Raw genomic sequence first — 12,149 nt, forward strand, 5'->3', positions numbered from 1 at the left:
CACAACGCCCTTACCTGCAACAGTCTTCAGGCAATTACAAGTTATGTAACTTTGTGTTTAGAGATGTTAGCGGAGCAGGGTATGTACGTGCAATGAAAGCTTCATCTTTCATTGTGATATTGATATCGTGATACATATTATGTTGTTGTCTATATGGCTAAGAGTAGATGAAGTGTCCGCTTATCTCAGTGAGCTGCAGTATCATTGTGTTCAAAAGGACTGGTTTAACCCTTTCCAGTCCACTGTCTGACCTCTGAAGACATTATGATTTAAGGCTGTACAACTCCGATGTTGGAAGACGTCTGTCGGGGTTCTCTTACTGTATATTGCCAGCCTCTGTGCTGTCGGAGCCTATCCAACGTGTCACCTCATGCAGTACTGGCTTTAGCCAGCATATAGCGCCGCTGTATAACGGCAGAAAAAGAGAAAGCCCCCTAGGAAACCCAGGATACAAATTGGATTGGAAAGGGTTAATAACCTCTGCTACATATGTACATATTGAAGTAAGAACTTTGGTATTTTCATCACAAATAGAGAAATGTCATTTCTGGATCAATAGTATTGCTGCTGGAAGACAATGCTCACACATCAGAGGTGAACGACCTTTCTTCATATGAAAGTTCTTCAGTGATGTGAAAGGAAAGTTATTCTCCCGTTACAGATTCTCTTTAGAAGAATATTCCAACTTAAATAATAGCTGCACATTCAGATGACTTTTCAGAATGAGCTGCCATTTGTGCGTACAAGAGGTATAACGCTATATTAGGCTATTACATGACCTGTATCCTGCATTTATCATCAGTTTTCCCCTCTGTAGGCTGTAGCTCTGATTTTTAGTCGTTCCCGAATTGGTGGAAGGAGCCTAGCTGCTGTGATGTCTCTAATACACTGAACATGAAGAAAACAACACATTCTGTTCCCTAACTCTATATATCACACACAGATAAATATCAGTATCATAGAAGACAGTGTACAGCAAAGCTGAACAGTGCAGATTTGATTTCAGTAGTTTTGACACAGAAAACATTATTAGCAACAGAAGCACTTCTGTGCGAGTCTTTCTGCTTCTGCCTACCTCCTCTCTCCCCCTCCATAAACTTCTATGGGCAGCATGACTCATCCTCCTCACCCACTTACTGCTATCCATTTCAGGGTCTCTGTTACTAGATACAGATTTTATTTGATAATAGACAAAGGACAGCAAGTTAGAAGAAAATGGGACCCCTAGTTACCAGCACTCGAGTGATTGTTTAATACAAAAACATCATTTTTGATAAATAAAGTGATTTGCACTTTTTCTAGTTACTACATTGGTTGTTGTATAAGCACTGTTTTTTTGAAACCATGTAATGTTCTAACTATTAGACTAGCAAGCAGAAAATGCATTGTAATAGATACTATTCATTTAAAATAGTTTATTTCTAGAGATGAGCAAGTATACTCGCTAAGACACATTACTCGAGCGAGTAGTGCCTTAGCTGAGTATCTCCACGCTCGTCTCTAAAGATTCGGGGGCCGGCAGGGATGGGGAGCGGCGGGGAGGAACGGAGGGGAGATCTCTCTCTCTCCCGCCTGCTCCCCGCCGCAACTCACCTGTCACCCGCGACGGCTCCCGAATCTTTAGAGGCGAGCGAGGAGATACTCGGCTAAGGCACTACTCGCTCGAGTAATGTGCCTTAGCGAGTATACTCGCTCATCTCTATTTATTTCCCTTGTCTACAGTGAGAAGCAACCATCCTGGAAGGAGCAATAATTTCGATAAACAACAACAAAATTGGTGATTATGAGGTGTAAAAGAGGTATGTAACAATTTTTTAACTGAATAACAGTTCAACGTTGAGGGGTAATAGGCTGAACTGAATGGACATATGTATTTTTGGAGCCTTACATACTACCCTAATTACATTACATTAGTAAAAGGAATACATTACCTAGCAGGCTCAGTCCAGGTTCCTCTCACTGCTCTCCATAGCCCTGGCATGGTTCCTGTAGTCCTTAGCCGCCCACACAAGATCACTTCCTGGTTATGGGATTCATAAATCCCGCCTCCATGAAGCGATGGCCATGATTAGTTCTTCAAGCGCTGCATTGATTGGTTCTTTAAGCACCACGGCTCAGCCAATCACAGCCATCATGTCAGGGAGGCGGGATTTATGAATTGACTGAGCAGCGGCTCAACCAATTCATAAATTCTGCCTCTATGACATGATGGCTGTGATTGAGTTTTTGAGCGCTGCATTGATTGGCTGAGCAGCGCTCAAAGAACCAATCGCAGTCATCGCTTTGTGGAGGTGGGATTTATGAATCCCGTAATCAGGAAGTGATCCTGTGTGGGCTGCCAAGGACTGCAGGAACTGTGCTGAGGCTCTGAAGAGCAGCGGGAAGGACCTGGACTGAACCGGCTAGGTAAGTAAAATAAGACATCCCTGAAAATAAGACCTAGTGCCTCTTTTGGAACAAAAATTTATAGTGTCTTATTCTCAGGGAAACATGGCATGTTACTATATAGATGAAAGAATTTAAGTTTTCAAGACAGAGATATCTTTTTTTTTTGCCTCCTTGTATTCAGTCAGCAATAACTTTCTAAGGTTTTGCTCACACAAGGTGATCAATGAACCCCATAACTTCTACCCCTACCAAATATAGAGGCAAGAATAGCTCTATGTCAAAAGTGATAGAAACCCCAATGGAACCAGGCAGAGGCTCTTAAAGGGCAACTCTGGGGATTTTTTTTACAATACATTCATTGTGTAACTAGCCCCCCAGCATATATAAGTGAGTTACTGTTACCTTAGTTAGTTATTTCTTTCTATCTGAAATCCCTGGTCTCTTATTCCTCAGATGGTCATGTGATCTCAATTCTGACCAATTCCGATTTACTTAGAGTTATGATGCCTGAAACAAGTCATTTCTCATTCTGTGTGATGTTATTACATGATCTCTAAAATAGAAACTGCCTACCGAGGGACACAGATACAACTATCACAGTTGCTGATGATAAGCACACAGCTCCTGTAATACAGTCATAATAGAAGAGATCACAGCTCATCCTCCTGACTGTATACATATGCTCTGTAGCTCATTTAGGTGAATATAGAAGGTAATGATACTTAAACTGTCCCCCAGAAGACAAAACTGGCATAGCCTCAGTTAATGCTGTGCTGTTGCATTTTTTTTACTTTGTTTCACATCATGGGATAGTTGTGAAACAAAGTAAAAAATCCCAGCCTCAGAATACTGCCTAATAATCATCAGACAAGGGGCTGTACTGCATGGACGTGACTGCAATACACAAAGAGACCTCCAGAGTGTGACAGGCAATTAGGTGAGGGGCGCAAGCATGGAAAAATATGTTTATGCTGGATTTACCCTTTTAACAGAAATGTGAATTCAGTCTTATGTTTTTGTCTATGTGACTATTTGACGCCTTTATCGGGGGGGGGGGGGGGGGATAATTAGTAGATTTTTTAAAGCATACATTTGGTGCACTTGTTCTGAATTTCATGTAACCTCTACTCTCTGCAACATTGCAGAAAGTTTATTACAAAAGTCATACAAATACTTTGCAAACAACCTAGTGAAAATGATGGAAAATGGTCTATACTAGAGATGAGCGAGCACCCAAATGCTCGGGTCCACGTTATTCGAGTTGAGCTTTCCGTAAAATTCGAGAGCTCTACTCAAGGAACGAACCCCATTGACTACAATGGGAGACTCGAGCCTTTTTGTATGTGGGACGCCGGGTCCCGAGGTTTTTTTTTTTTTTTGGTTCCCCCCCCCCCCCGCGCGCGCTGTTGCGGCGGGGAGGGGCCAAACTAGGCATGTCACAGTGGGTATGTTCGCTCAACTCTAGTCTATACCAACAGTATATGTTAGAACTTCTATGGAGTTCAATGTAAGTGAAAAAGGTTCATAAAATTATGATTTCAACAATATTCAAATAAACAAACCATAAATGCAAATGTTTCACCAAGCAGGAGAGGATAGGACCCAGTAGTGTTATACTGCAACTACATCTGATATCATGACTTATCTCCAGCTGTGGAAAGATCAAATTCATAAGAGTTCTTGCCAGGAGCAACTTAAACTGATGACATACTAGGTTTGCAAATTGCAACCACAAAACAGTTGGCAGCAATAGGAGACTCCCTGCAGATATTAAGATAGCTTGGCAATGATCTTAATACTAGAGAACACAGAACATTTCTATAGTAAATTATATTTCTAGATACTTTTAGTAGTTTAGATGCTAAGATTATGCAACTTTAATCCACTAAGCACAATATTTTTCTTTTAGAAAAGCGGAATATTAGGGGCAAATTCAGAACACTCGCCAAACAAGAAAATCTGATCAGGTATAGCTTCTTAATTAAAGAAATGAAGAACAGTGTCCTCTTATCTAGCAATGGCAGATACGGAAACATCTATCAGCTTTTAAGTGGAATACATTTTTTCATGAATTAAAGGTGTTATTTAGCCTTTGAAGAATCTCTGATCATTGGGGGGGGGGGGGGGGGGGCAGTGGGGGGGGGGGGGCTGTTGCTCAGGATCCCTACAATCAGCTGATTGAAGGGACTGTAGCGCTCAGCCTCTTCAATGTTTACACCTGAGCATGAACCTATTCATACTCAGAATGCTGTATTATTTATAGTGGCCGTTCTAAGTACTACAGACTTGTCAAATATAAAGATAGGTCAAACATTCTTTAAAGATTGGATAACCCAGCCTTTAAAAGGTTTTCACAGTATTTTAATTGGATGGTCTATTCCACAGATAGGTCAGCAAGATGTTAATAGTGGAGGAATGATTCCCCGGATCGCCATGGCCAACAAAGGCTAACAATATCCATTCCCATCCCTGGCTCCTAGTTCCTGACTAACGCTGTTCTATACCATGGAACACTACTTTTCTTCGCTTTGCAGTCAAAAAGTAATTGACTGTGTATAAAGTAGACTAGTGAAAAAGGCATTTAAACAAACCTATGGCCACTCTCAAGAAGTCAAAGAGCTTGTCACATCATGAGAACCACTTTTGAAAAGGCTGCCGATCTGGCAATCAGCTGATCGCTGGCCTCTGAAACCCCCAGGTGAAAAGTTGTCATAATCAGGGAAGCTGCATTTCCACTGCGGGAAAAATGTAGTATTATAAGATGACGGTCCATGTAACCACTTTTAAGGCTTGTAATAAGATAGTAAAACCTGTTCATCTGTTGAAAGGGGCCTTTATCATTTGCAGCTCAATGAGAGATTGGCAAAACGCCACTGTTTAAAAAAACTCATAAAATACCTTAGATATAGTTTGCCAAAAGAGTCGTGGAAAACAGATCAGGTGGAAATTAAACGATTTTGTCACACAGAAACCTGCTGTTTAATGCAAGTTGAAAACTAGACACCATCAAATGCACACTTTTCCCACCTTAGAGTATGGGTCAAGCAGCATCATGTTCTATGAAACTGGCTTAGGGAGACTTGTGAAAGTGTAAAGCATAAAGTGAGTGCAGCGCATTACAGTGACACCCTGAAGGAAAACCTGCTGCAGCCAGCAAAAGAACTGCAGAAGACAACAGCCCCAAGGTAATATAATAGGTTACCTCCAGCTGGCTGTCCTCCATGTATTTCAGCAAAAGCAATGAAATAATATAGGTGACCTCTTTACTTAAAGATGTTGCTGAGCCGAATTTATCATTAAACTTTTATTTTGTGTAACGTGATGATTCATTAAGATATTCTTAAATGTTTAAATGAGAGATGGAAAAAGACGGATAACATAGTGAGATCTTAATGAATTATGGCAAATTAAATGTTTTTATTCCAATATATTAAGGTGAATGGAAAAGTAATGCCTCCATGTCTGCAACTTTTAATCTATTCGGGTGACTGTGAGCGGCTATGAACTATGTTATATAGGTGTCCTTACTCTACTAATGCATACTTTTCTTTTTCAGACCGAGTGATTAGAACCATGGATTTGAGGCTGAAACAAAGAGCTGTCATTGAATTTCTGGCGAAGGAAATCCATATTTGGCTGAAGAATGTTTATGAGGACGCTGTCCTAGCCCAAAGTTTGTGCTAAGTGGGTTCCCAAGCAGTTGACAATCGGAATAGGCAAATGTAGGTCTATCAAAAGATCCTGGTTGCCTCTGAAACTGAAAAACAGAACTTCTTAAAAAATGTGGTTACTGGGGACGAGATGTGGGCATACCTGTACAACCCCGAGAGTAAGGTTCAATCCAAGGAATTGTGCCATAGGGGTTCTTCAAGTCCCAAAAAATTCAAGTTCGCCAGATCGACACAGAAGCAAGCTTCTCAATTTTTTCAAACTGGATCTCATTACTTGGGTTCAAAATGGAGTTAATGTATTGCATGTAATGGTGACTATCTTGAACAATAATTTCAAGTCTAAGAGAATTCAGGCTATAATATATGTCACTTTTGCTTTGATATGTTCATTACTAAACTTGTAGTAACGGTGGAAGCATTACTTTTTCATTCGCCCTCATATATGTATCTGTATACCCTTAAAAAGAGGTTGTCTCATCACAGCAACTCCTTCTTAAATTGAAGTGGTTTTGAGAAACTCAACGTGATCAGCTGATAGTACTGAAGGAAGCTGCAAAGGGCCATGAATGGCCAAGCATGCAATTTATTGACCGACTGGATCTGCCTGTATGGGGGCAGCTCCAAGTCACTGGTTCTATGCAATTGCTAACTGAGGAAGTTCCTGAGCAGCAGACCCTCCTCTACGACACAAATTTGCCCTAATGGCTCCATGAGACAAACCCTTTAAAAGAAAAACTTCAGTCTAGAACCACATTAAAAGTTATAATAAGGAAATGCCTTACACTGTCTATTTATAAGCTGGGAGAAAGGTTATAAGACTTCCAAGATATATCAAACTCCCCACCCTTGCCTTGTCGGAGTCATCAGAAGAATACAAGTCGCTATTAATAGCAGCCTCTCCATACAAGATATTTTTCAGAAGATTTGTACTTTTGATAAGATGAAGAACATACAGTATGTACAAATTTAGGTTTGCAGAAATTACAATCTTTCACACCCTCTAAAAACTTAACTTCAAACATAGACATGTATAAGAGAGTACCTGTGTAGAAGAAGTTCTCCCAAGGTCACAGGATTCACCCCCAAACTGTGTGGTTGCACCTTTGACCAGTCCCAGCTCTCTTCCATTGCGGTAGACTGCTGATATAAATGAAGGCGGCTTTATTAGTTATTAATCTTAACTAACGCCACTAGTAATTTATCTATTATAAACTATGGGGGAAAGGCGGACTTGGTCTGTTAGAATAAATCAAGTTCAGACAGCCTAGTCTTTATTCCAATAAGACAACAATTAATTTACAAATCCACTAAGTGATGTAGTCATTATTTATTAAAAGATAAATCAATTTTTGTACCACATTCCAACTGTTAGTGGCAATTTGCCCAACTACTTTGTCTGAGAGCTGAAGTCTTTGTTTGAAAGGAGAAATAAATGGATGCTTTGAATGCTCAGTAACAATTTACAATTTCCTACTGTCAGCAAGAAGTTTACCAGGAAATAAACAGAGGGGGAGCTAGGATTTATACTGCATGATGTATCTTAATTAGAAGCCATTTTATGGTTCTAATCTAAAATTGGTACCACGGATTTAAATAAACAGATGGTACACATACATATTTGGGAGCATGTGAATTACAAACTCTTGTTACGTATGACCGATTGCACAATAAATAAACTATTTATACACTGGTTATGACTGAAGACTTGATGTCTGCAGAAAATGCATGGAAGATTTAAAGGAAAGTGTCATATATACTGCTGGAGAAAACAATTATGATTATAAAAGGTATGGAAAGGTCACAAATAAATATAAATTCTGTGAAACTGTAAAACTGTAACAGTAATAAAGCAAAATTAAAAAGGGGAAGAAAAATGTTAATAAAAGTAAAACTGCCAGTTCACAAAATTTATGAGATGTCAGGGACAAGTCAGAAGAGTTAATCGTTGGAGGTCTGGATGAAGAGGGCACTACTGATTGCTAGAGTAAAAGGTCATGGCTGAGTGGTGTGCCCCTTCGGCTCTGATCAGTTTATTCCATCTCACCTGGGAGCAGCCGGCCAGGAGTCTCAGCACCCTAAATCAATCAGTCAAAACTTCTAACATTTCACTATGACCTGCCAGAAGTTTTGTTTAACAACAGTGACTATTTAGGTGCTTTCTAGGGCAAAATATTAACAGTAAGCAAACAAAAAATATTCAGTGAAAACAAACAAAGAAATACAAACAATGTGATCATTTAAAAGAGACCAACACACATATATAAGATAGAATGCATATTCTGTAGCTTAGTGAATTTTACATGCTAAGGTTGTGTGCTAAAGCCCTTTTACACGCAACGATTATCGCTTAAACAACTGCACAACTGAACGAACGGCCAACATTTTTGAATAAAATTACACGTACAGATAAAGGCTTTTAATCATCTGCATTTCCTCCATGAGTTGTTTGCTCAGCTGGGCGTGTGTTTTTTTTGCTATGGTTATGTGGCCAGCAGGATTCCATTGTCTCCCCCTGAGTAAACAGCGCACTCATTATGTATGCTAGGCAAACAAAATCAGCCGCTCAAAATTCCATTCAAATGGAACAAAGTTTGAACGATCAAACAACGGTTTTTATGCCGGCTAAAAACCAGCGCTAAACGACAATTGAACGAACATGGCGAAAAATGTGTCATTTCAAAAAGTGTCCATAATGCCACTCTTATATATGATTTTAAAATGCATAGATGTTAATTGGATACCTATCAGGCCGTATTGTCCTGAACCAAGATTACCATTGGATACAGGCAATCAGCAGTCACAGTGGTTATCTTGTATGTCAAATGACTGCTGCAGACAGTGACTGGCTGGTGTGGTCATGTGTCGCTAAGGCACATGACAGCACCAACAAATATAGACCAAGACTGGCAGGGAATCACTGACTAGGAGCAGCGGATTGGCAGGGGATTAGAAGAGTATCAGCTTTTTGTTTTTGCTAAATTATGCCATTTGTAGGTAACAGTACTTTTTTTTTTTAAGAACGCCCACTTAAAACCTCTTCAAGGTGGAAACAATTACTGAAAACTTCACATAAACAGAAGCGGTTGGTTAGAACACAGGGAGTTTTAAAAAGAAAAGAAGAACTGGCATTTGCTGTTTTTTTTTGGGGGGGGGGATGATATTTCTTGTGGTGTTTTTCTGGGCGGGTTTGCTTACTTTTTTGCAAAAAAATGCCAGAACCAAAAGTCAGCTGGAAGTCAGTAGGGGGATATTAAATGTACTACAAACAGTGAATTTTGTTAGTTTTTTTTGTTCAGAAGTGTTTTTTGGTGTTTAGGTCATGGAAAATACTAGAAAAAAGATAACACTTGTTAAATATGTCAAACATAAAAAGACAAGATTAGCTGTAAAAAATGCATCTATCGGTTAAAAAATGCCTATTTTCTATCAGTTTTTTTAGTGTAGATAAATATCAGCAAAAAGTAGGAGTGAAGGAAGCTTTAGTTCAGCATTTAAAAGGTCACGAATACAGGACTAATTTTTTATATTCCAGTCAATATTATGTACCTAAGGTTTTTTAGGGAATGGTATCAGAGGCATAACATAAAGCTCCTGAACCAAAGCAAAATCTATAACAGAGCTCCCCATTTACTATTTATAATATGGGTACCCTCTTATGTGGAACAGCTGCCTTTGACCCTCTCAGGCACTATGGCCAGCTACAATGACTAAGGCCTCGGTCAGATGAGCGTGTTATATGTGTGCACTAAATAAACTCTCCTAAAAGAACCAATGGGTTCTTATAGAAGAGTTCATATGCAAGGAATTAGCAGCGCCGGGCAGGAGTTTCCACTGACTCCTATGGGAGCAGGAGTTAATGGAAACTCCTGCATTGGGAATAGGTTCCCTGTGTTACGATCGCGTGGGAAAATTAAGCACGGGGCCCACACGATCGCGACCAAGAGAGTCGGAAGAGATGGAGAGAGAGACGCACATGGGTTTCTAGCAAACTGACCCTGTGCTACCAGGAGGGATGACATGGCCCTACCTAAGCGGGGACATCGCCCCAATAGAGGGCGGCCCAGCAGTCTTCGGATCTGGGCCCTAGCTGCTCCTAGGAACCACGCACCAGAACAGGACAAACAGACATGCCACAGGCAGGGACAGTACAACAGAACACAGAGCCAAAAAACACAGCATACAGCAGCCAAAATGCAAACACCAATAAAGATGATAAGCTAAATATAAATACCAGGTATTCCTCAAAGCAGAGAGAGACAGCGCTGCTATGGGAGGGGGGTTCTCCAGAGCAGGGACAGTGAGCGGAGCTATAGGAGGTTTCCCAATAGCCCGGCTCCATCTCTCCGTGCTATGGGGAAACCCCCCATAGCACAGCTCACTGTCCCTTGTCTGGGGAAATCTGGAAGTCCTGCAGGGCTTCTTCTCTTTTTTCCTTGGTGCTTGGAGCCCCAAGCGCAGCTGCTCCAGTGAATGGGCAAAGTTTCATGCACTGCACATATGAAACTTTGCCCATTCACACGTTTTCTGCATACGTGAGCAGCAAATTTTTTTTAGCACATAAAGACACGGAAGAAAACACGCTCGTCTGACTGAGGCCTAACTCTGCACTCCTTGCCCTTAATGGTAAATTTTATATCACGACTTCAGACTTTGGATGGTTTTCATTGATGTTTTACGGAATTTAAGCTACACCTATTATGGAGTTAAGTACCCAATGAACCAATCTTCATTGACAATAAGACCTGGCTGATGTACCTTTTTGCTTTATGGTGGCATTCCATCTTATTTGGTAGGCATCCATCAGCATGGTACATCTCAACTTGGCAATCTTTGTCCACATTTCCTAGCAAAAGCGCTCTAAATTTGTCAGATTGCAAAGACATCTCATGTACAGCGCCCTCTTCAGGTCAACCTACAGATCTTGAGTGGGATTCATTGAAGATCTGAGTCATTCCAAAACTTTGATCCTCTTCTGGCAAAGCCATTCTTTTGTTGATTTGGAGGTCTGCTTTGGCTCGTTGTCATGCTGAAAAGTGAAATTCCCCTTTCTTTTTTTTTAGCTGAGGCCTGAAGGTTTTGTGCCCAAATAGACTGATATTTGGAACTGTTCATAATTTCCTCCACCATTATTTAAGTCCCAGTTCTAGCCACTACATACACTTCCATCTAAGCAGTTCTCCCCTTCCCTCCCACTCACTGGCTCTCTGCCTTTCTCCTACCCTTCACGTGGGTTGCAATGGGAGTGGGTGGGATGTGGGCAGAGCTGAGCTCCCTTCCCCTCCCCGCCCCTAGTCAACAATGGGAGTGGTTGGGACAGAGCAGAGCTTAGCTCCACCCCATCACGCCCTCTTCTATTGCAGACCCTGAAATGTTAGAGAGAGCAAGAGAGGCAGAGAGCCGGTGGGGGAAGAGGGGACTGCTCAGATGGAAGCGTATATCGGCCGGCCGTGAAAACGCTGGCCGATATATACTCATGTAAATAAGCCCTTATGCTGTAAAAAAAAATCTATAGCAGAATTGATGTGTTTTCTTCCCATGCTTTTATAAAAAAATTAATAAAAGTTTTATTATATAGTCTTATGTACCCAAAAATGGCACCAATAAAAACTACAGTTCGCCACAAAAAAACCAAGCCATTATATGGCTGTGTCAACGGAAAAATAAAAAAGTTATGGCTTTTGAAAAATGGAGATGAAAATCCGTCAAACATCGTTGCTTTCTTATGGCCAAAATGGGCTATGTCCTTAAGGAGTTAATGATGTGGCCCTTTTTTTTCTTCCATTTTTGTTTTTTCTTCCCCTCTTTTAAAAAATCGTAACTCCATTATTTATCCATTGACGTAGCTGTATGAGGGCTTGTTTTTTGCGGGATGAGTTGCATTGTAGCTACTGCCGGTGGGTGTCGGCTGTAATAAACACTCGTCGATCTCTCTTCATATATACCCTGACCCCGCAGGACGAAATTGTGCGTCCTACAGCGGGAAGGGGTTAATGTTGCTATAGTCCTCATAATAGCCTGCCGGATAAAATATATTTTTAAGGAACGTCCAGTTCTTGGTAATGTCACTGTTGTGCCAAATTTAACCCACTT

The 12,149-nt window shown here is 40.7% G+C and overlaps 1 protein-coding gene across 4 annotated transcripts in view; it reads right to left on the reverse strand.

Annotated features, from left to right (window-relative positions):
* Positions 1-12,149, reverse strand: part of KIAA0825 (KIAA0825 ortholog) — a 379,136-nt gene that overhangs the window by 165,085 nt on the left and 201,902 nt on the right. For 3 of the 4 annotated variants that reach the window (XM_066602996.1, XM_066602995.1, XM_066602998.1), the window contains exon 19: positions 7,102-7,199. In XM_066602996.1, the coding sequence (XP_066459093.1) occupies positions 7,102-7,199 (98 nt within the window). The remainder of the gene's footprint in view (positions 1-7,101; positions 7,200-12,149) is intronic. The other variant, XM_066602997.1, reaches the window with a different exon arrangement.

The sequence above is a fragment of the Eleutherodactylus coqui genome, chromosome 5 (genome assembly GCF_035609145.1).
Source record: "Eleutherodactylus coqui strain aEleCoq1 chromosome 5, aEleCoq1.hap1, whole genome shotgun sequence".
NCBI lineage: Eukaryota > Metazoa > Chordata > Amphibia > Anura > Eleutherodactylidae > Eleutherodactylus > Eleutherodactylus coqui.